The 22,342-nt window shown below is 52.2% G+C and overlaps 1 protein-coding gene and 1 pseudogene across 1 annotated transcript in view; one reads left to right on the forward strand and one right to left on the reverse strand.

The window, feature by feature from the left end:
- Nucleotides 1-22,342, forward strand: part of LOC149335527 (calcium-activated chloride channel regulator 3A-1-like) — a 49,688-nt gene that overhangs the window by 22,604 nt on the left and 4,742 nt on the right. Inside the window, exons 6-7 of the mRNA XM_089553955.1 lie at nucleotides 9,875-9,989; nucleotides 21,036-21,254. Coding sequence (XP_089410081.1) covers nucleotides 9,875-9,989; nucleotides 21,036-21,254 — 334 coding nt within the window. The remainder of the gene's footprint in view (nucleotides 1-9,874; nucleotides 9,990-21,035; nucleotides 21,255-22,342) is intronic.
- LOC149335528 (uncharacterized) lies at nucleotides 13,925-16,477 on the reverse strand (annotated as a pseudogene).

Here is a 22,342-nt window from a genome sequence, read left to right on the forward strand (position 1 = left end):
CCCTTCAATTGGTTGTATGGTTACTAGCCAAAGTGCAATTGGCCCCGTTTGAAATTCGCGCACTGTGACGTCACGACCGTTTCGACCAATTGAAAAGCGTGACATTTTCTGTCGACAACTGCTGCTTACAACGATGAGACATTAAAGGCTTCCGCCTTAATATGCGAGATAGATTCATGTGTGAAAAAAATTCAGGGGGCACTTTGACTGTCTAAAGTGCGTAGAGGCGAAAGAGTTTTCCGCACCACTTTCAGTGCTTCTGTGGCACTGGTGGCGTCACATGTAATTTAGTACTAATTACTAAGTGATGACAAATCACTAATTTATGGTTAATTACTGATTAATGCCTGAATACTAATTAACTGCTAATTAAGTTTAAGCTTAAGCTTCGCCTTTAGGAGTGGAACGCGACAGCGTGTTGTAGCGCTGCCAGGGAGTCCACGGAACTGGAACGCCACCACCCGTTCGGCGCGATGCCTAGCCGTTTCAACGCAACGGTTTTTGAGGAAAGGAAATGGCGCAGTAAATCTCTGTCATCTCGGTGGACACCTGAACCGTACCATAGAGGAACGGAGGAAGTGGGAGTGAAAGAAGAAAGACGAATATGGCCCGTAATGAAGAAAATGAAAAGTGTATTTGAGGAAAGAAAATTACGCAGTAACTGTCTCACATATCTCGGTGGACACCCGTCAAAATTCAGGGGGGAGGGGGGTGCACTTTTTTGACCTAAAGTGTGGTCACTGATGTGTGGTTAAGATGTTAAGCTTCGCCTCTAAGAGTGGAACGCGAGAGCGTGTTGCAACGCTGCCGGGGAGTCCATAGAACGCCATCGCCCATTCGGTTCTACGCCTCGCTCGTCGGTAAATTGGTTTTTGAGGAAAGGAAATGTATCTGTCTCTCGTACCTCGGTGGACACCTAAACCTCGCCAGGAGGAAAGGGAGGAGGATGGAAGTGAGCGAAGACACCGTATTCTCTAGACGCGCCTTTGTTCATTACCATCCAGCTGGCATGGCGGAGTGGATAGCATACTCGTCTCGCACGCAGAAGACCGGGGTTCGATTCTCGAGCTGGACTAATTTCCTACTCGGCTTTATTTATTTATATGGCCTGACTAGAAAAGTTAATTACCGTAATTGGGCAATTAAGCAATTAACTAAGCTCAGTCCCACTTAAAGCATCACTATACGATCCTTTCAATTGGTTGCATGGTTACTAGCCAAAGTACGATTGGCCCCGTTTGAAATTGGCGTACTGTGACGTCACGACCCTTTCGACCAACTGAAAAGCGTGACATTCTGTGTCGACAACTGCTGGTTACAACGATGAGACATTAAAGGCTTTCGCCTTAAAACTTTTAAGGCGGCAGCCTTTAATGCCTCATCGTTGTAAGCAGGAGTTGTCGACAGAAATGTCACGCTTTTCAATTGGTCAAAATGCTCGTGACGTCACAGTGCGCGATTTTCGAATGGGGCCAATTGTACTTTGGCTAGTAACCATGCAACCAATTAAAGGGATCGTGTAGTGATGCTCCAACTAAGTGGGATTGAGTTTAGTTAATTGCTTAATTAACCAATTAGCCTAATTAACATAGATGAGAATCAAGAGGTCACAAGACGCAGCTGAAAAAAACAGGTAAGCGGCCGAAGCGGCGTTACCCTCCACCACCAACCACTTCCCCGCCAAGTTCGACGGTGCTCGTTACGACGTTTCTCGTTTCATATACATCGTGTCGAATATCCTAGACTTTTCCAACGTTTGACAGGTGAATGACAGAACGCGATGGATAGAATTGCAATAATGTAAATATCAAAGAGCCTAATTAACCTTTCTAGTCAGACCACATAAATCAATAAAACCGAGTACGAAACTGGTCGAGTTGCGTAATCGAACCAGGGTCTCCGGAGTGCGACACGAGCACGCTAGCCACTCCGCCATGCCAGCTGAATGGTTTGGACTGATCAAAGGCGCGTCTAGCTAATACGGCATCTTCGTTCACTCCCATCTTCCCCCTTCCCTTACGCCGAGGTTCAAGTGTCCACCAAGATATGCGGGAGAGGGATACATTTCCTTTCCTCAAAAATAAATTTACCGTCCAGCAAGGCGTAGAGGTGAATGGGCGATGGCGTTCTGTGGACTACCTGACAGCGTTGCAAGACGCTGTCGCGTTCCACTCTTGCAGGTGAAGCTTAACATCTTAACCACACATCAGTGACACAAGCAGACAGCCAATGAACGCGTCATTCGCTGGAAGCACTTGAATCATCATTCACAACCACATTCGTGGCAGAATGCTGTACTCAGGCTTTCGCCTTGCGCCACTTTAGTCGCGAAAGTGTCTCCTAATTTTTTATTTGGTAGAATAGAGTTTGGGAGCCACAGAGACCCGCTACATGATCGGCGTCCCAAGTCCGTGACACCGCATCATGAGGCCCCGTATCGCGCCCGTTTAACCAGAGCCCTTTGGGACTCAAGCGAGGAGCAGTCCAGGAGGGCAGTCTCCCATCCCTGTCGGGAAGGGCTAGAAGAAGGGGGAGGTGGGGGTTTTGAGCACATGCCCACACCATGTGGAAGATATCACAGCTCTCCCCACAGTGCGGCCATCGCCCATCCGTGCTAGGATCGTAATGTTTGACGAATGCAGGCCAGAGCACAGTACCTGTTTGTAGACACCTTAAAGTTGGCTCCTCCGTCTTACTCAGCCCCTTTGCAGGGGGCCGGAAACGGCGGTGGTTGTCGCTATAACGCGTTATTGTTTCCCTGAACCGCAGCAGCGGATGGTTATTCTCCGAGCCAGAAGAGCTGGGATGCGGAGCTCGGTAAATAAGCGCTCGGGAATGTCCACCGAGATGACAGAGAATTACTGCGCCATGCCTTGCCCTTTGAACGCACCGCTTTTTGAGGAAAGAAAATGGCGCAGTAACTCTCTGTCATCTCGGTGGACAATCGAACCGACCGCTAAGCACGCCGCGTGCGGCAGGAGCGGGAGTTAGGCCGCGCTTGGTAGGTGCGGCCTCACTACGCGACGGCGCAAGTTGGAGCCCCGCTCTTGCAGCTGTGACGTCAGACCTCTAAGCGCGCCGCGCGTAGCAGGAGCAAGAGCTAGGCCGCGATCGGTAGCTGCGGCCTCGCTAAGCGACGGCGCGAGTTGGAGCCCCGCTCTCGGGCGAGCCCCGCTCTAAGATCTCGGGCAGCCGCGTCAGAGGTCTCATTACCTCGGAAGCCCTGGTGGCAAGAAGCCCAAATAATTCTTTTCGGTGTTGGGTCAGTGGCAATCCGTCTTAAAATACAAAAGGCTAAAGGGGGGGGGGGGTCTCCCCTCCCAAGTAATGATTACATGATTTTCAGGAGTCGGTGGTGCGCAGTCTCCAATTGGCGTTAGCGGCAGCAAGCGCTATCGCTACTTCCTCGGATAGCATTTAATTTGGGGCTCGAAAGCAGAGTCCATCAACGTGCATTTCCTGATGAACGACAGTGGCCGTGTAAAATCCCGTGGGCGATGGCCCTGCTACCTCTACCTAGTAAACAGCGGGTGCTGGTGGTGAAAAAGGAAAAGGAGGTATGTTTGGACCAGCCTGTAAGGGACCGATCCTTACAAGCACTAGGTGGAGGGCCTTAGTATGGGACCCCAGTGGCGGTGGCCGCCGCCCGGGCGCACCCGACTAAGCCTTGTTGGGCCTCTAGGTCGTGGCAGCCGAGCAGGGTCGCCTCCCAGTCCTCCCGGGTTTGTTGGGGATGGGGCAATATCCGGGTGGTAGGGGCAGGTCCACACCATGTGATAGGTGTCAGAAGATACCGCACTACAGTGCGGGCAGCTGCCGTTACAGGAGCGGTCAAAATGTTTTAATGCTCCCGGGCACAGCAAAATACTTTTGAGAAGGCGGAGAAGGAGCCGCTCATCCGCCTTTACATGGGCTAGGGTAAAGACGAAGACTGCCTTGAAAGTAAGTTGTAACATCTTTGAAGGTATAGATCGGATTAGGATCGGATTCCCGATCGTGTGAGGAGGAGAACACAGCCCGGTGAGAGAGCGCGCGGGCGGCGGCGTCTGCTGCCTCGTTTCCTGCCAACCCCTGATGAGCAGGGGCCCATATAAGGTAACGGTGTTCGGGGTGAGTATCCCGTATCCTCAGCGAGGGGACACCCTCTGGGAGGAGAGAGAAACATAACATAATTTGGATACCAGGCCACACGGGGGTCTGGGGCAACGAAAGGGCGGACGAACTAGCTCGAGGGCTTACTATCCGAGCTGGGGGGTCACAAGCCCCGGAGGAGCTCTGGACTAGCCTAGGGGCTGGGTACTCTCAAACACTAAGTTTATACAGGGGGCTAAGATACAAATACCCCCCACCACACAAAGAGCTAAGCAAGGAAGAAGCCGCAAAATGGCGGAAGCTACAGACAGGCTCCTTCCCCAACTTATATATACTAAGCAAGATGTTCCCGACACAATACCGCGCCACATGCCCTTGGTGCGAAGCGAGGCCAACACTATACCACATAACATGGGAATTCGACAGAAACATATCGTTTCACAAACACGACACACCAAGTGCGGAGCAATGGGAGAGCCGGCTCACCAGCTGCGAGCTAGAGGCCCAAAGGGCACTCATAGCACACGCAAGCGAGGTGGCCAGACTCAGTGGAGCCCTGGACTAGGGGACCACCCAAGGCTAAGCAGGCAACCTCAAGACTTGAAGACTTGAAGACGACCTCCACCGCAAGCTAAATCTTAGAAATCAATAAAGTTTCTACTCACTCACTCACTCCCGTATGCAATTTTGGTAGATTCCATACGCTAGGAAGGGAGCGCAGCCTTGTTCCACGTTCTGACAGGCTCCTCTCGAGTCGGTGATTTTGTATTTTCAATCGGAATGTGAGGCCGCGAGAGCAATCGCGACCTCTTCTGCTTGCATTGCACTGCGGGCTCTGAAGGTGAGGCCGCTAACTTTGTTCCTTTTGTGAACTACCGCGACCGTGTACCATCCCCCGTGGTGAGGGCCGGACGCATCCACGTAGTATACACTTGTTTTGTTGCCCTAATATCGGGCTAAGGCTTGCGCTCGTGCCATGCGCCGACCAATTTGGTCTGCATGAGATATGTTGGCTGGAAGACGTGGAGGGCACGTCTCCTCAGTTCTGGGATGCGAAACCTGTCTTCCATTGGAGGGGTGTGTTGGATATGGAGTCGAGCAAAAAAGCGGCGACCCGACTCCAATAGCGACATGTGCGTACACTGGCTTGTAAGGTGCGCCTCCCGGAAGTCCCGGAATGTATTCACCACCCCAAGGCCCACAAGCCGGCTGTTTGAGGTAGTGATGGGGAGGTCAAGGGCGCGCTTAAAAATTTTGCGAAGGATCACCTCGAGCGAATCGTCCTTGTTTTCGTAGGTGGAGATAAGGAGACGAATAGAGAATTCGACTGGCTACGAAGGCGTTTGCCAGACGGAAGGCATCCTTACTTCATAACCCCCGCGTTTGATAGAAACCTGCCGGACCACGCGGCCCACCTGGACCCCACCTTACGGAGTTTGGCCAGTGTAGTGTCTGGCCGTCTGTGTTTGTGGATGTAGAGTGAGTACCCGTATGTAGTCAGTTTCACGTATGGGAGCACTCTCAAGACAGAGAAATTTTAGTTGTGCACTTTTGTGAGGGGCGGAGGTGCACAAATACCAATTTTTGAGGGGAACATTGAAGACTGCAGCGGCGGACGTAGCGGTATACTATCGCCGCCGCTGTTTGAAGGCTGGTTTTAATGTCCCCGGTGCTGCGCTGCGCGGCCCATAGGGGGATGTCATCGGCGTACAGGGCGTGCCATACGCCGGTGACTCCACCTAGCTGGGCCGGCAAGTGCATCATAGCCAGATTGAAGGGCAGCGGGGAAACTACCGCGCGTTGGGGGGGCTCCCCCATACCGAGTAAATGGACCATGCTCTCTATCTTAGATGCGAATGTAGGATTGACATCAAAAATTTACTTATGTATCGTAATTTGCTGAGGCCACAGTCAGTGTGGCTTAGGTTACTGAGTATAACCTTGTTGTTACATTGTCAAATGCCCCTTTAAGGTCCAAGGCGAGTACTACCCGGCCATTATGGGGCATTCGAGAGAGTCGAGGACTTCCCGATTCAGTTGCACGAGGACATCGTGTGCGGATCTGTGGGGGCGGAATCAGAAAATGGTGCTCGCAGAGACAGGTTTGTGTTCAAGATATCCAGATAACCGATCCCGCACCATCGTCTCCATTACTTTGCTCACACAAGAGGTGAGAGAGATGGGGTGAGGGTTATCTGTGTCAACTGGTTCGCTTGCTTTAGGAATAAAAGTGTCCAGAGCCGTTTTCCAGTCGATTGGCAGGGAGGAGTCCCCGCGCCAAATTGCAGTGATGTAGTGGAGTAGGGACTGGTATGCCAAGTGGGGTAGGTTCGTCAAAAGCTTGACGGTGACGTTATCTCTTCCTGGCGCAGTTCTCCGTTTCATTTTGGCGAGAACCGCCCGCAGATCATGGAGCTGGAAAGGTTCATCCAGCTCCGTGTTCTCTTTGACTGCATAAGAGTACGCCGATCCTAGGCGGTCTTCGGCTGTACACAAATAACGGTCCCGAAGTTTCTGTGCCAGTTGAGTTGTGTTGCCAGGGAAACCGTGCATCGCTCGCTGCAAATGTTTTCGTTCGTGTTTGGGTTGGGTCGATTAGGGCTCGAAAGAGACGCCGCGTGTTGCGGCTGGACATTTATCGCGCGGTCGTGTTGCAACCTATCCGTTCAATTGTAGACGGCAAGTTGGGCCGCGTATTCTGCCGCTTTCTGGGTAATCTCGGTAATTCGAGCTTTAAGCTTTCTATTGTGTTTCTGGCGTCGCCAACGGCGGCCGAGGTTGCGACGGGCTTCCCAGAGGTACAGAAGGTGGTTATCCACGTCCGTGAGCGCCTCTCAGAGCTGGATCCTAGTTTCATGCGAGAAAAGGTGTGTCAGCAGCTGTTGGGACCATGCTGGGTAGCCTTGATCGGAAATGGGTGTATTATCCAGTGAGTGTAAATTTTGCCTGAATTTTGTCCAATCTGGGATATGGACTTGTGTTCTGAGATGCTTGAGGGGGCGTGCGCGTAGTGTAGTGTTAAGGATGCAGTGATTGCTACTGAGGGTCTCCTCAGTGTTGAGCCAGTCTGCGTGTAGTATGTTGCGAGTAAAGGTTATGTCTGGGCACGTATCTTGTGTCACGGAGTTTCCTAGCCGTGTTGCGTGCATGGGGTCCGTGTGGAGGGTGAGGTCCAACGTGGACGCAAGTTCCGCCAGCTTACGTCCGCGCGATCCCTCCTTGCTATACCTCCACAGCTAACTGGGACCGTTAAAATCACCCACAATCAGCAGGGGATCACGACCCGCTACTCTTAGAGCGTGGCTTAATAGCTCCGCGAAAGTCACTCGCTTGAGTTTTTGAGAGCAGCACACGTTGAGTATATGCAACGACGGGTCCATGCGGCGGAGTGGTCGAATAGTCACCATTACATAGGAATACTCGAGCTGGAGGTTGAGATCCGCTAAGTTGGCTGTGTAGGCTTTGTGAACAAGAAGACAAGACTAGGGGTCCTGTTGCAACGTCGTGTTATTTCAAAGTGTGACGCCCAGGCCTGGATCCTGGAGTGCAACCGCAACTGGTAGGGACTCGAAGGTTTCAAGGTAGAAGCGGAAATTGGCCCGCTTAGCGCTGTCTTTAAAGCCTCTACAGTTCTAATGTATTGAAGGTACATGGCCCAATTGTAGATAGCGGAACTCCTTTGATTAAGGTGTCTCGCCATGAAAAAAACTTTAGGGGTTAGGAGGAGGGATTGGCTGCCCCAGAGCCAGCTACGCGCGCCATCAAGCGGGTGATGACGGAAGGAGCGGGGCAGCTGTCCTCATTGTCCGAATCGATTACCAGACGGTTGAATATTGAAGGACCCGTCGGGATACGTCCCTAATGCACCCCGTCCGACGGAAGAGGCGGGGGTTGTCCGAGATGTGTTTTGAGACCACCGCGGATACGGCAGATTTGACCTTAGTCAAGATCTGGTCCATGGCGGTCTCGATCATAGATCGCAATTTAGAGGTTGTGTTCCTCGGGAGCCGTGTTGTCTCTCGAGAGGTCAAGCCCGCGCTTGTCGTCTGTTTTTGTGCATGTCGGTGTCCGTGTTACGGGAGAGCGTTCAGACCTAGAGGATATGGCTCCAGTGTCCTGGAATACGCTCCGCCTCCTCTGGACTGGAATGGTGTTGAATGTGTAAGCGGTTTAGCAGGCGGCGTCCGGGGGCCGTCTCCATGTGCCGTGTGTATTGGTCTATGAGGTGGGCCTCCCGCAGCTCCTGGCAGGAGTTTAGCACCCCCAATGCCTTGAGTTTGGCCTCAGATGTAGCCACCGAGAGATCCAGGGCTCACTTCATTGCCTTGCGGATGATCGCGTCTATTCGCGCGTCGTATTTCTTAGCAGTGCGAAGGTACGGCACGGCGTAGAGGATCCGGCTAGTCATGAAGGTATAGACGAGCCGAAGCGCGTCCTTGCCCCGCAGACCGCCCCGCTTCCAGGAAACGCTCCGGATCATGCGCCCTACCTGTTCGCCTACTCTCTTGAGTTTCGCACTAGTGAAGTCAGGTCCAAGTCTGCGGGGAATGAACAGGCCAAGAATCCGGAGCTCCTCCATCTCTCTAACAAAACCTCATCAGGGAGAGATGTGTATTGCTGTCCTATCCTCTGGGTTCGCTCTGACATGCAGACGCTGTGAATTTGCTGGAGCACATAGGAGTCCGGAGTCAATAGCTTACGCATCGACTATGGAAGCGGCCTGCTGAAGGCGGTCCTCTATGTCTCCAAGGCTCCCCTCGGTGGTCGAGATTGTAATTAGAGGCGAACCTTAACATCTTAACCATACATCAGTGACACAAGCAGCAACACCACTCTTAAGGCTTTCGCCTCAACGCACTTTAGGTCAGCAAAGTCTCCCCTGAATTTTTTTGTAAAGGAGCTCCTCTTCTGTGGTTCATGGTGGCCAACGAGAGCACATCTCTTCTGACTCGACGTTTTATTCAACTTTTGTATAGCAGGGCTGCCCAATGGACTCTGGCTCGTCGAGCGAGCCCTTGGAAGCTGGGCATCTGACCGGCCACATGTGCGCATGTGCGGTGCGCGCGACGTTCAGAGCGTCGTAACAAGTCCGGATACAACGCGAAATTAGAGAGAGGTAGCAAAAAAATAAAAATGCTTCACATTCAAAGACCCAACTTTATGATCAAGCAGTCAACCATTGTGTCCCAACTATGCAATCGATGGGCGGGAACGTTTAGGTATTTTATAAAGTCGGCGCCGATGTGAAAAGTTTCGTTATTTAGCACGGCCAGTTTTCCAACATATTGCTTGTACCTTTAAACTTGTCAATTATATCAGCGTAAATTAAAAAAAGGCTGCAATGAAAAGCGGCAACCAGGATCAGAGTTCCATGGAGTTCCAAGGCGCCTGCCCGATTGTTGCGGCTCTAACAATTGTCTGCAATCGTCACAAATTTTTGAACGCGCTACTGAGCACGTGCATAGAGAGGGAACCAGCGAAAATAGACCCAAGACAAGAACAAAGAAGGCACACACCGCAACGCTGGAATTTCTATGCAATATGAACCGACTAGCCCAGCAGTTTGCACTCCTGAACTACTATTTTTCTACACCGGGCTCTTTTATGTGTCTTCGTAAAATCCATCGTTGCGGTGTGTGCCTTCTTTGTTCTTGTCTTGCGTCTATTTTCGCTGGTTCCCGTTCTATGCAATATGAACCAACTAGCCCAGCAGTTTGCACTACTGAACTACTGAGCACGCTGAGGAACGAAAGAATAAATGGGAATTTTTTTCTTCTTCCAGCCTCCCAAGGCCGGACATGTCCAAGCGAATCGAGGTGACCTTCGATGAAGCACAGATGGACAACAACCTCACCGTGCCCGTTGCGCTGGCGCTGGACGTTTCAAAAATTATGAAGGTGACCACTGACTTTGGCCGTCATTTCCTTGTGTGTGCAGAGATACATGGCGCCCTTTAAGGATAATACGCGCGCAAAGCCTATTTGTGCGCGTGTAAAAAACTTTCTAATAGCTGTCCGTTCACTCGCTTTCAGTCCAGCTGCTGGGACAGGATGGCGATTATATGGAGGAGCTCTTGTACGCGTCACTTAACGTCAGCTCGACTTGTGACGTCATAGTCACCGTAATGCTGCTGACACCGGCAACTGAATTCCGCATGCTGGCCGACGTTTGGCAATGTCTTGAGCATATTCTGGCAGTGAGCAACGAAGAGCAGAGGGCGCCACCGCTGCCCCGTACTGTCAGTCTCCAGTGCTCATGCGCGTTCGCCCTCCGCTATCGATGCATGTGCACTGGCACTGACGTCGTGCGGTAGCAGTGGCAGGGCTGTCTATACTATAATTAGGGTCTTCTAGTTGCGGTAGCAAAGGAGCTGTATGCCTCCAAGGGCCGTAGAGCTGTAGACAGAACGGTAGTTGACTGACGCGCTCAAGTTTCTTAGGGCTTTTGCCGCAGGAACTAGACTAGACGAGGGGTGCATGACAGCAACTGGAATGTTTCCTCTTTTAAGCGAAAGCTTTAAATACCTCATCGTTGTTGACAGAAGGCTGACAGTAGAAGCTTGTCAGCACAGGTGTCACGCTTTTGACGGGTGTCCACCGAGATATGTGAGACAGTTACTGCGTAATTTCCTTTCCTCAAATACAATTTTCGTTTTCTTCATTTTTCATTCTTCTTTCTCTTTCTTCTTTCACTCCCACTTCCTCCATTCATGCACGGTTGGGTTCAGGTGTCCACCGAGATGAAAGAGAATTACTGCGCCATTTCCTTTCCTCAATAACCGTGGCGTTCAGAGTGCAAAACATCGCGCCGAACGGGTGGTGATGACGTTCTGTGGGCTCCCTGGCAGCGCAACAGCATGCTGCCGCGTTCCATAACGAAAGGCAAAGCTTAAGCGTCATTAATTAGCAGTTAATTACTACTTAGTGAGTAATCAGCATTAACCATTATTTAGTAATTTGTGATGACTCAGGAATTAGTCAGTAATTACGCGTGACGTCATCCAGTGGTGACGTCGCCAGTGCCACAGAGGCAGTCAAAGTGGTGCGGAAAACGCTTTCGCCCCTACGGTCCTACCGAACAGTCGCTCACAAGCCCCGCTCCACATCCTCAACGTCTACAGCCCCCCTAGCGACAAAAGCACACGAGTGGCAACCCTCGTTCGTAAGGCCTGCGCGACTGCACAAACAGAGATGCTACTCATCTTAGGTGACTTCAACGCGCCGCATACCGAGTGGGGCTACCCCCGCAAAGCATGCGGTCGTAAGGGAGCCAAAGTGTGGGAGACAGCCCAAACACTGGGCCTGACACTACTCCTAGACCCCGACAGGCCTACTCGCATTGGAAACAGTGTCACACAGGACAGCTGCCCCGATCTCACTTGCGCCCGCAACATATCAGACGCACGCTGGGAAATTCTCGTCATGAACATAGGTAGCGACCACTATGTTCTCAGCACAACCTTCACGGCTACAGCCCTTGCCTCTCTGCGTGCTTTGTGTAGGTTGGGATCCATGTTCCGGGGTATTGGCGTTACTTTTAGTGTGTTGCGATATTCGTCCGGAATTGTTTCTGTCCTCTGTATTTCTTGAATTTGATCGGCGCGGCCCAGTTTCTTTAGGAGCTCCCTGCCAGATGGGGTCTGTTGTAGTCTGCGCAGTTGGGAGACTAGTTGTGCCTCTCTCAATTCATCGAAAGTGTTGTGTAGTCCTAGGGCTAGGGGCTTTTCAGTTGAAGTGCTGTGAGGAAGGTGGAGTGCGGTTTTGTAGGCTTTGCGTAGAATCACGTCCGCCTGTTGTACCTCACTCTTGATGGGATTATAGTAGGGGAGGCTGTATGTCACTCGGCTGACTACTAGGCTTCTGACCAACTTAAGTGTGTCCTCCTCTCGCATGCCATGACGTCTGTGTGAGATGCGCGTGATCATGCGGGCCACTTGTAGAGTGGATGCTTTGAGTAGGGCGAGAGTGTGAGTGCAGCGTTGGTTTGACTGTATCCACATCCCCAAGATTCTGATGAGTGTTTTTTCCGGTATCGACTTCCCGTCGAGGTAGACGTTCAACTTTAAGTCGTCGCTAGTGGGGACTGTGCGATTTTGTTTTCCTCTCCAAACTCTTAGGAGCTCTGATTTCTCGGTGGAGCATGCTAGCCCTCTTTCTCTGACGTAGTTCTCTACGCAGGTGGCTGCCTTTTGTAATTTCTCTTCTTTCTCTCCGAGCGAGCCTGTGTTGACCCAGATGGTGATGTCGTCGGCATACATGGCATGGTGTATGCCGTCGATTGCTTTTAACTGTTTTGCCAAGCCAATCATGGCTATGTTGAAGAGCGTAGGGGAGATGACCGATCCTTGAGGTGTTCCTTTATTTGGAGTAAGAAATTTGTCTGATCTGAGCTCCCCCAGGCCAATCGTTGCCGTTCTATTTGAGAGGAAGGCTTTGACGTAGCCGTAGATTCTCCTTCCGCAGTTCAGGTCGTTCATGCCCGTAAGGATAGCCTCGTGACTGACATTGTCAAAAGCCCCCTTGATGTCCAATGCCAGTATTATGTTTTCTCCGCTCTTGGGGACGTTCCCAAGTACTTCTTCTTTGATTTGAAGTAGTACATCCTGGGTCGATAGTTTTGCTCTGAAACCGAACATGCTGTGGGGATACAGTTCGTTGTCCTCCATGTACTGTTGTAATCTCAGCGTCACCACTCGTTCGTACAGTTTTCCTAGGCACGATGTGAGCGAGATCGGTCTGAGGTTCTCAATTTGTAGTTTCTTGCCTGGTTTAGGAATCATGACAACCTCCGCATGTTTCCACTCCTCGGGGACGGTCTCCGCTTCCCAGTGTTTGTTGAGAAAGTCCGTTAATTCAGCGACTAGCTCATCACTGAGGTTGCGGATGAGTGCGTTATTGATCTTATGTGCACCCGCGGCCGTATTTCTGGTTGTGTTTCGAATCGCTGCGTAGACCTCTTCTCGCGTGATGGGTCTGTCCAAGGTGTCGTTTTCACTTCCTCGATAGCGCTCTGCGTAAGCTGCTGGGTGTGTGTCCCCGAAGCACTTAACGCGTACTTTTTCCAGGAGTGCTGAATCTGGTCCCTTGAACTGGTGGATTAACTGGTAGATGGCTTTGTTGTTTTCTGCCTTGGTTTTTGTTGGATCTATGAGAGCCTTGAGTATATGCCACGTCCTCGATGTGCTCAAAGTTCTGTTGAGGGAGTCACTGAATTGTTGCCAGTTTTGCCTTGCCAATTGCGCCGCGTACTCTTCTGCTTTCGCTGTGACTTCTGCGATCTTAAGTTTTAGTTTTCTGTTGTACTTTTGTTTCTTCCACCTCTTGGTGAGCCCGCGTCTAGCTTCCCATAGCTTGAGCAGCCTGGCGTCCACCTCGGGTGTCTGCGTCGTTCGCGCGATTTCTTTAGTGTACTTCCGCTGTTTTTCTTTCAGCATGTTTCCCCACTCCTCTATCGATTGGATCCCTTTCGCGGCGAGATTCCCGTCGCATGCCTCGCGAAAAGCGCTCCAATCCGTAATTTTTGCCGATCCCAGCTGGCGCTTTAGCCTGTCTGAGGTTACTTGTGTTTTAAGTATATAGTGGTCACTGCCCAGATTTTCTAACAGGTTCTCCCACACTGCCTGTTCCGCTCCCCGTATGAATGTGAGGTCGGGGCAGGTGTCGGTACTGACGCTGTTTCCGATTCTGGTTGGAGTGTCTGAGTCTGTGAGGAGGGTGCAGTCAGTGTTTTCTGCTGCCGCTGCTAGTGCTTTGCCTTTTGGGTTAGCTGTTTGGTATCCCCAGCTTTTGTCCATGGCATTGAAGTCTCCTAGTATGATTAGCGTGTTGTTTTTTGCTCGGTTGCGTGCGCCATGGAAAAGTTCATGGAATTTTGCTTTCCTCTGTTTTGGAGGACTGTATGCGTTCACAAGGAAGATGCTGCCCCTCTTTCTTTTCTTCTTTGGTATAATTTCTACTATCACGTGTTCTACGTCGGTGTCGGCAATCTTGTCATGGTTTATGGCGATGAGCGCCTTACTGACTAGGGTTGCCGTTCTTCCTTTCTCTTGAGTCTCGTAGCACGTATATCCTGCGAGTGTTGGCGTAGTGCCCGTCTCTTGAAGCGCTATGATGTCGGGCGGTGCTTGTTGTGTATGAATGTGTTGTTGGAGGAGGCCCTGCTTCTTGCGGTAGCCTCTGCAGTTCCATTGCCATATGTCTAGGGTTTCTTTGTTGCCTAAGGTTTTGTTGGCCATATTTAAGCTTCAGTGTTGTTTGTGGCCGAGTTGGCGAGGGCTGCTAGCGCGGGCCGGTGGTAGGCCTTTTCTCTAATGTTATCGGCGAATTTCTGTTTGCGGATGCTGCTCCGGAGTTCTGTGACTTGTAGTTGCACTTGTTGCATCATCTGCTGCATCATCTGCTGCATCATCTGCTGCATCATTTGCTGGATTTCTGCCTTAAATTGACTGAGATCCTCGTTGCCTGTTTGCGACTGGGCTTGGGTTTGTAATGTTTGTGGCTGCGGAGGGCTGTTCGACTTAAGGTCTCGTACTGCCTTCGTGAGCTCTGCTATTTTGCGCTCTAGCTCTGTCTGCCTAGCGCGTGATAGTTCTAATTCGCGTCTCAGCGCTGTTTTCTCCGCGTCCTCCTGTCTAGGTTGGTCGCGGTTGCTGTTTGTGTTTGTGTTCTGTTTGTTAGTTATCCCTCCCGAGTGCGGAGCAAACCAGGGGTTTTCGGCTCCCCAGCTCACCTTGACGCCGCCGCTCTTTCGGGCTTGCTTCTGCTTGTTCTGCTGCTGCTGCTGCTGCTGCTGCTGCTGCTGCTGCTGCTGCTGCTGCTGCTGGCTCCCTCCCTTGATGGCCGGGGGTGGCAGGGGCGGAAAGGACCGTGACCGGCTCCGTGAACTGCTCCGTGACGTCCGGGATCTCGAGCGGCTCTGGGAGGACTCCCCCTCCGAGCTGAACCACCTCGGTTTCTCGCCACGGTCGTTCCGGCTGCGACGTCTGCTCTCGCGTCCGCCGCCGTTGTTGCCGCTGTTGGCCTTGCCTCGCGGCTCCCTGGCTTTCTTTAATCGGTCTTGACACTCCCTCGATCCGGTAGCGTGGTTGCCCCCGCAGATCAGGCATCTCGGGGTACACTGGTGGTCTTTTGGCGGGTTTTGCATCCCGCACTGTTTGCAAGCCTTGGCGTCCGGTGTGGGGCACACGTCGGAGCGGTGACCTTGTTGGCAGCAAACGTAGCAGATTTGTCTTGTGGGCCGATACGGGTAGCACTTGTACTCGGCTCCGCAGTAGATGACATGTTTCGGTGTTATGGGTCCGTCAAAAGTGATGACAGCTGTCTTGGTCTTGCCTAGTCTTCGAGCACTGTGGATGGTAACACCCTTGTGTGCGCGTCCACAAATCGGCTTTCAGTTCCTCCGGTGTCGCTCCGGGGTCAACTCCGTGTATCACGCCACGCCGGGTGTCTTCCGGTGCGGCCACGTAAGCGTTCACGTCGTATGAGCGTCCTTCGATCTTGAGGCTAGTGATGCGTCTGGCGAGCTGGGCGGCCTCTTCGTTCCGCGTGCTCACGATTATAATATTTGATCCTGTACGGAGCCTGGTGATCAGGTCTCGTCCTTCGAACTTGTTGCTGCATGCCGCGGCTACGGCCCGGGCCACTTGGAATTGCTGGAGCGACTTGACTACAAGTCCCTTCGGTCGCAAAATAATCTTAAAATCGTCCCTGGGGAGCGGGGGCAGCCTTCGCCTGAGCTGCCGTTGCGTTCCTTTCCCGTCTTTTTTCAGTGCGCCGGCAGCTGGAACGCCAGCTGGGGGCGTAGACGCCGGGGATACCCCTCCGAGGTCACCTTGTGCGGCCGGGGAAATTGGGGCGTTTGCCGCGGCGTTCCGTCCGTTTTTTCTCTGTCGCTTCTTTTGGCGTTTGGTCAGGGCCAATTCCCAATTTGCCTCGTCTTCTTTTTGGGTGTCTTGCTGCTCCTGCATGGCGGATTCCTCGATTCCCCCGCCTGCCGAATTCTCGGAGTCGGAGATGTCGAGGAACGCGTCGTCCATCTCTTGTGCTTCTAGCAAATTCGGGGCTATTCTGCTCGTTGAGGGCTCAAAATTTTGGTATTCTGCGGTGCGGGAGGCGGTTCCAGGCTGCATCGCGGTTGCTCAGCGGGCCTGGCTGCCCGCGAACGCCCGTAGTCGTGCTAAGCCTAAGTAGGCTCAGCGGCGGGCGTTTCCCACCAAAAAGTCGCCCGAGCCACGCGGGGCTTCAAAGTCCGGTAATATTGCCAAAAATGGTCCTACCGTCTTGAAACCGGTGTCCGGGTGATCCAGCTTGTGAGTTCTTTCAGATCCAACAAAACGTTGGTGGCCCAGTGGGTCGAGATAGTCCGTGGGGATTGAAATCTGCGGAGCCCATGCGATGCACGTCCGCACTCCTCCGCTACCACTCCTCCGCTACCACATTAGCACCCCAAGAAACGACGGTATACGTGGACGCAGCCACATACACCAGAACAGCGGGGCAGCACAACAGCAATGCGGTAACAACGGTGATTGACTCAACCCTACGCGAGATCACCAGCGCATCACTACAAGACTGTACGATAGTCGAGGCTGAGGAAGCGGCCGTCGCTCTAGCGGCAGCGGAGGGCTATCGGTCTAAACGGTCTCTAAAAATCCTTACAGACTCACAAACAGCATGCCGCAACTACCTACGCGGCAGAATAGGGCACAGAGCGCTCCGCATACTCCGCTCTGGGGGCCACATAACACAACGACAAACAAACGGAGAACCAATCAGGCATACGATAGTATGGACGCCGGGACATACGGGAGTAACAGGGAACCAAGAGGCGGACAGGATAGCTCGAGGGTACACTTATTACCGAGCATCCAACGTAGGCGACCTCGAGGGGAACGAACCTGTACCCCAAGATTATTCGGCGATTCTAAATTATTACAAGGGCTGCAGAAAGCGGTATCCACCACCGGACAACTCCCTTAGCAGAGAGGACTCTGTCGCGTGGAGACAGCTACAGACGGGCTCCTACCCGAACCTACACGTACTCAACAAAATATATCCAACACAATACAATGACAAATGCCCTTGGTGCCAAGAACCCCCCACGCTGTACCACATAACGTGGGCATGCCAGAGGATAAGCGTGGTACCAGTGATAACAAACCCGAGTGCGGAGCAATGGGAGGGAGTGCTCTCCAGTGATCGTCGGGTCGACCAAGAAGGTCTGATTCGGCGAGCAAAACTGGCAGCAGCATCCAGCGGAGCCCTGGACTAAGGGCAACCGACCTTTGAGCAAGATGGACGAAGCCATCTCAAAACCGCCGAACACAATCCGAATCTAGAGCTAATAAAGTTTTCACTCACTCACTCACTCACGGCTACACACAGCAAAGCCCCCAACCGAACAATCAGGCACACTAACTGGGACGCCTTCCGATACGTACGCGCCAATCGCACCTCGGCCCGCATAGACGACCTGGACGCATGGACAAACTCGCTTCTCGAAGACACCGCCAATGCCACCTCCACGACTACCCAGGACGAGGATGGCCCCTCTCCCGACGCCAAACTCATACACATGTGGGAGGCCCAGCGCAGTCTTAGGGCTCGCTGGCTCCACCAAAAACACAATCGACCCCTCAAGCTCCGTCTCGTTCGCCTCGAGTGAGAGATCGAAGCTTACTACGTCAAACTGAGTCAGGAGCAATGGCATCAAACCTGCGACCGTCTTAACGGCCAGTTAGGATGCAAAAACTCGTGGTTCTTGCTCAGACATCTACTGGAGCCAACTCGCACCAAATCCACATCTCACAAGAACGTCACCCGTGTCATAAACGCTTTTCAGGGAACAAATGAGGAACTACTTGCTACCCTGAAAGACAAATACATGAATACTTCCATTGAAATTCCCATCTCTTCAGGATACACGGGTGCTCAGAACACCAACATGGACGCCGACATCACGGCAGGAGAAGTCCGCGCCGCCCTCAACCAGATTAAAACCACCGCGGCCGCTGGCGACGACCGCATAACCAACAAGATGCTTCGTAACCTCGAAGACCAGTCCGTCGAGGCACTCACAGACCTCTTCAACCAACACTGGCATGAGGGTCGCCTTCCAGACACTTTGAAGCATGCCAAAGTGATTTTCATTCCTAAGCCAGGCAAACGACTCGAGCTGGGCAACCTTCGGCCCATCTCGCTCACGTCCTGCCTGGGAAAGGTCATGGAACACGTCATACTCAATAGACTCCACACTCATGTAGACCAAGATGACCTTTTTCCCCCACTATGATCGGCTTCAGAACCGGCCTCTCCACTCAAGGCATTATGTGGCAAATCCAACACGACATCCTCGATCCGAGACCCATCCGAGCTACACGAACCATCCTAAGCCTAGATGTCAGCAAGGCTTTCGAGAACGTGTCACATGCTTCCATCCTGGCAAACCTCTCACAAATGAATGTAGGCACTCGCACTTACAACTACATCGCCGACTTTCTTCATAACCGTACAGAAGAACTTCACATTGCAGACCTCCACAGCGAGAAGATTAGACTAGGCACCCGAGGAACACCACAAGGAGCAGTCCTATCTCCGTTCCTTTTCAACACTATAATGAGAGGCCTCCCTCCGCTCCTGGAAGAGATACCTCACATTAAACACTCAATATATGCCGATGACATTACCCTATGGACCAACTCTGGTTGTGACGGGGAAATCCAAAACTCCCTCCAAACAGCAATCGATAAGGTACACTCCTTTGTACAGGCGAACGGGCTCACATGCTCCTCCACGAAGTCCGAATTACTAGTCATCAGGGACAGACGAGCTCGCCTGCCCGTCTCCGACCCGCAAGAACCTATTGTGCTTCAAGTCGACACACATCCCATACCTCCGGTCCGCACCATCCGCGTTCTGGGTATGTCAATACAGAACAACACGCAAAACTCGGAGGCCATTCAGCGCCTCCGCACCACAGCCAATCAGATCAACGGCCTTATCCGCCGCATCCGCACCCGCCGCAGAGGTATGAAGGAGGATGACCTCTGTCGGCTCACGCAAGCTTTCCTCATTAGCAGGATAGTCTACTCCTACCCCTACTATCACCTCCGCCGGAAGGACGAGGAAGCTGTAAACAGCATTATACGTTCAGCGTACAAAGCGGCACTGGGGCTACCTCAGTACGCCAGCACACAGCACCTCCTCCAACTCGGCATCTACAACACGCTCACAGAACTCATAGAGGCACACAAGACCGCCCAAATCCACCGCCTCTCCCGCACTAAACACGGGCGGCTCATACTTGACCGTCTCAACATCAACCCCATAGGCGACGTCCACCCCACGACGCCCATTCCGATAGGGGTCTATAGCCGCCTAGTTATAAAACCAATCCCCAAAAACATGCTACCTGGCCGCCATGATACGCGCCGTCAGCTGAAAGCCCAAGCACTAGATGCCACATACCTTGCCGACGAACACGCAATATACGTAGATGCTGCACGGCAAAGTGCAAACACATACGTGGCTTGTGCAACCACGCCACAGTCTACTCTCGTCCCCGCAGCCACAGTAGTAGCTCACTCTTCGACACCGGCAGAAGAAACCGCCATCGCGCTGGCCATCGCTGACCCACGTACGCGCACAGTCCTCAGCGACTACAAAAGAGCGATAGAAAATTACTAGGCAGGTTTTATCTGCCACCCCGCTGCACGCATCCTTGCGGCTGCACTCCCGACCATAAGATCAACCTGGTCTGGGTACCCGCCCACGCGGGAAACTCAGGAAACGAAGGGGTCGACCGACTAGCCCGAGGAATAACCAACCGGGCGGCTGGCCCCACGGACCCAGGCGCTCTTGCCGAGGCTCCCCAGACCTTTGCCGAAATTACCAACCTCTACAGAGAGATGAGACGCCAGTTCCCGCCTCCACACCCCGACTTGAATCGAGCGCAAGCCACCTTGCTCCGCAGGGTGCAGACACACTCTATCCTTAGCCATTCTAGACTTTCACTCATCACAGACGGGGAATACGACCCGTCTGCCAAAATTGTTACCAGGGAGAAATCGCCACCCAGGCTCACATCCTCTGGGGTTGCGCGGGAAATCCGCCCCCTCGAACATTACTGCCAGCTCCCTCCGAAGACGGATGGAACCAACTCCTCAAAAGGCCAGACAAGAGCATCCAACTGGCACTCATTTCGTGGGCCCAGGAAGTCGCCCCCACCTGGGGGCCACACCAAGCCCACCTGCCCTAAATCCCGCCAATCTATGGCAATAAAGTTGTTTATCTCTCTCTCTCTCGCCCCTACGCACTTTAGACGGTCAAAGTGCCTCTCGAAGTTTTTCGATCGGAAGCTTATCATCTTATTCAGGTTGGATCTTAAAGTATTACCATCGTACTTTTCCTATCTTATTCAGCTTCATTAGTTTTGCCTTTTCATGTTAATGAACCGAAAGGTACGGTAAACTGCTTTATGTCAAGACGAATTCTTTTTTTTTGTTTTCCCACATCAAAATTACCTTTCACACAAATTCTATACCTGTAAACGCTCGCAAAATCAAGAGTTTCTTGCTAAAGCCCTGTACAGCCTTCACTCTTTAGGAGATGCCTGTTCCATGTTATTTAACATATGTCTGTTGCAGATATACACGTCTAAGACCTTTAACAAATTGGCCGGTTACAAAGTAAGAGAGATCCAGGCTGCTGATAAAGATGAAGCCGAGCGTTTGAAAGTTCTTTGTTCTATCGACGGGAGCCGCGAACGTATTTTACGTCGGCTTATAATAGATGGTTTTCTCGTGTCCACCCGTACAGAATACACACCAACCATCGCTGCACCTTCTTTTGCTTCCTCCTTTTTTCTTCCTTTATGCGTGAGATCTACTTCCACTTCCGAGACTTCCTTCATTCGGTTAATTCTTCCTGAGGGTCTCGTCTCAACAGCTGCTGGATGCCGACGAAGAGTTCACGAGTTGGCTTGAGAGGAAGTTCCAAGTGGACGCCGCTGTCGGAGACTCGACGGTGGTGTACGTCAAGCGAAAAAGCCCTGGCAACATGCGAATCCACGCCAGCCTCACTGACCCCAGCGGGAAGCCGTGCCAAGGTTGCCATGAAACGGCGAACAGAGACGAAATAGTCATCGCCATACCGAGTCCGGCAACGGTAAGTGGCCGCTTGAATCTGTGCGCTCTTGACCAGTTTGACATTTCGTAGAAGACTCCCTAAATTGGAGCAAGTTGCCCATCAGTGCTGCGTATACGTGCCACATCGGTGCCACATCGGTATACGGTGGCCACATCGCGAGCTTAGCCGTTGCCTAGCAAGCACCGCAGCTGGCAGCGCCGCTCGTCAGATGGCCCCCGCCGCGCCATCTGGCGTGACGTCAGAGAAGGAGCCGGTGAAACCGCGTTGCAACAGCAGATGAGGAGTCAGCGATGCATCGTATATATAGAAGGGGTGGCTTGATGGGATTCGTCGGCTGATATGGAGAATCGGAGAGAGTGAGAGAAGCAAGCTTCCTCGTCGGTACGAAACCAAGAGCAAGCAGCGAGCCGAGGGGACGGAGAATGAACGAGCCGCACGCCTCGAGAAGGGTCGTAAGTACGACACGGCCAGGCGAGTAGATTTAGATAAAGAACACCGGAGTCTGCGTCTACCTTAAGGAAGGAATCGCCGCCAATCCTTTGCCTATCGTAGCAGTTCCCAACGGTAATCGCGTGCCGTCCGGTTGGTAGAAAGCGGTCTCTCCGTTGAAGTGTTGTACGTGTCACCAAGCAACTCTATCCCGAAAACCATTCAAGTAGTGGCAACCTGCATCCCCAAGCGTCGAATTGCCGAGAAACTGCGTGTCGCGGCAGGAGACTTTAACAGGGCGCCGGACTCGATTAACGTTCCATTTAAAGATAAGCCCAACCTGGATCTGGCCAGTGACCCCAACATGCAGACTACACTTTGGGGAACCGCGATCTACCTGATTTACCAGACAAACCTTGGCCTCAAAGTACTCTGTCGTAGCCATTAAGACGGCTGCTTGCTACTTCACCGACCATCGGGCCGTCTTTGTGGCAACTGAAAAACGACAAGCTGAAGACTGAAAATAAATCCTTTACACTTTACAAATGTCTAGTGTTTAATATAACCATGACTTAATGATAGGTAACAACAAAACCTAAACATTGAGACGTATCAAGCTCAATGATCAAGATGTAACCTTTTTGATAACCAAGCTAAACGATAAGATGAACCTGACC

This window comes from Amblyomma mixtum, chromosome 7 (genome assembly GCF_055824585.1).
Source record: "Amblyomma mixtum isolate Tamu chromosome 7, ASM5582458v1, whole genome shotgun sequence".
NCBI lineage: Eukaryota > Metazoa > Arthropoda > Arachnida > Ixodida > Ixodidae > Amblyomma > Amblyomma mixtum.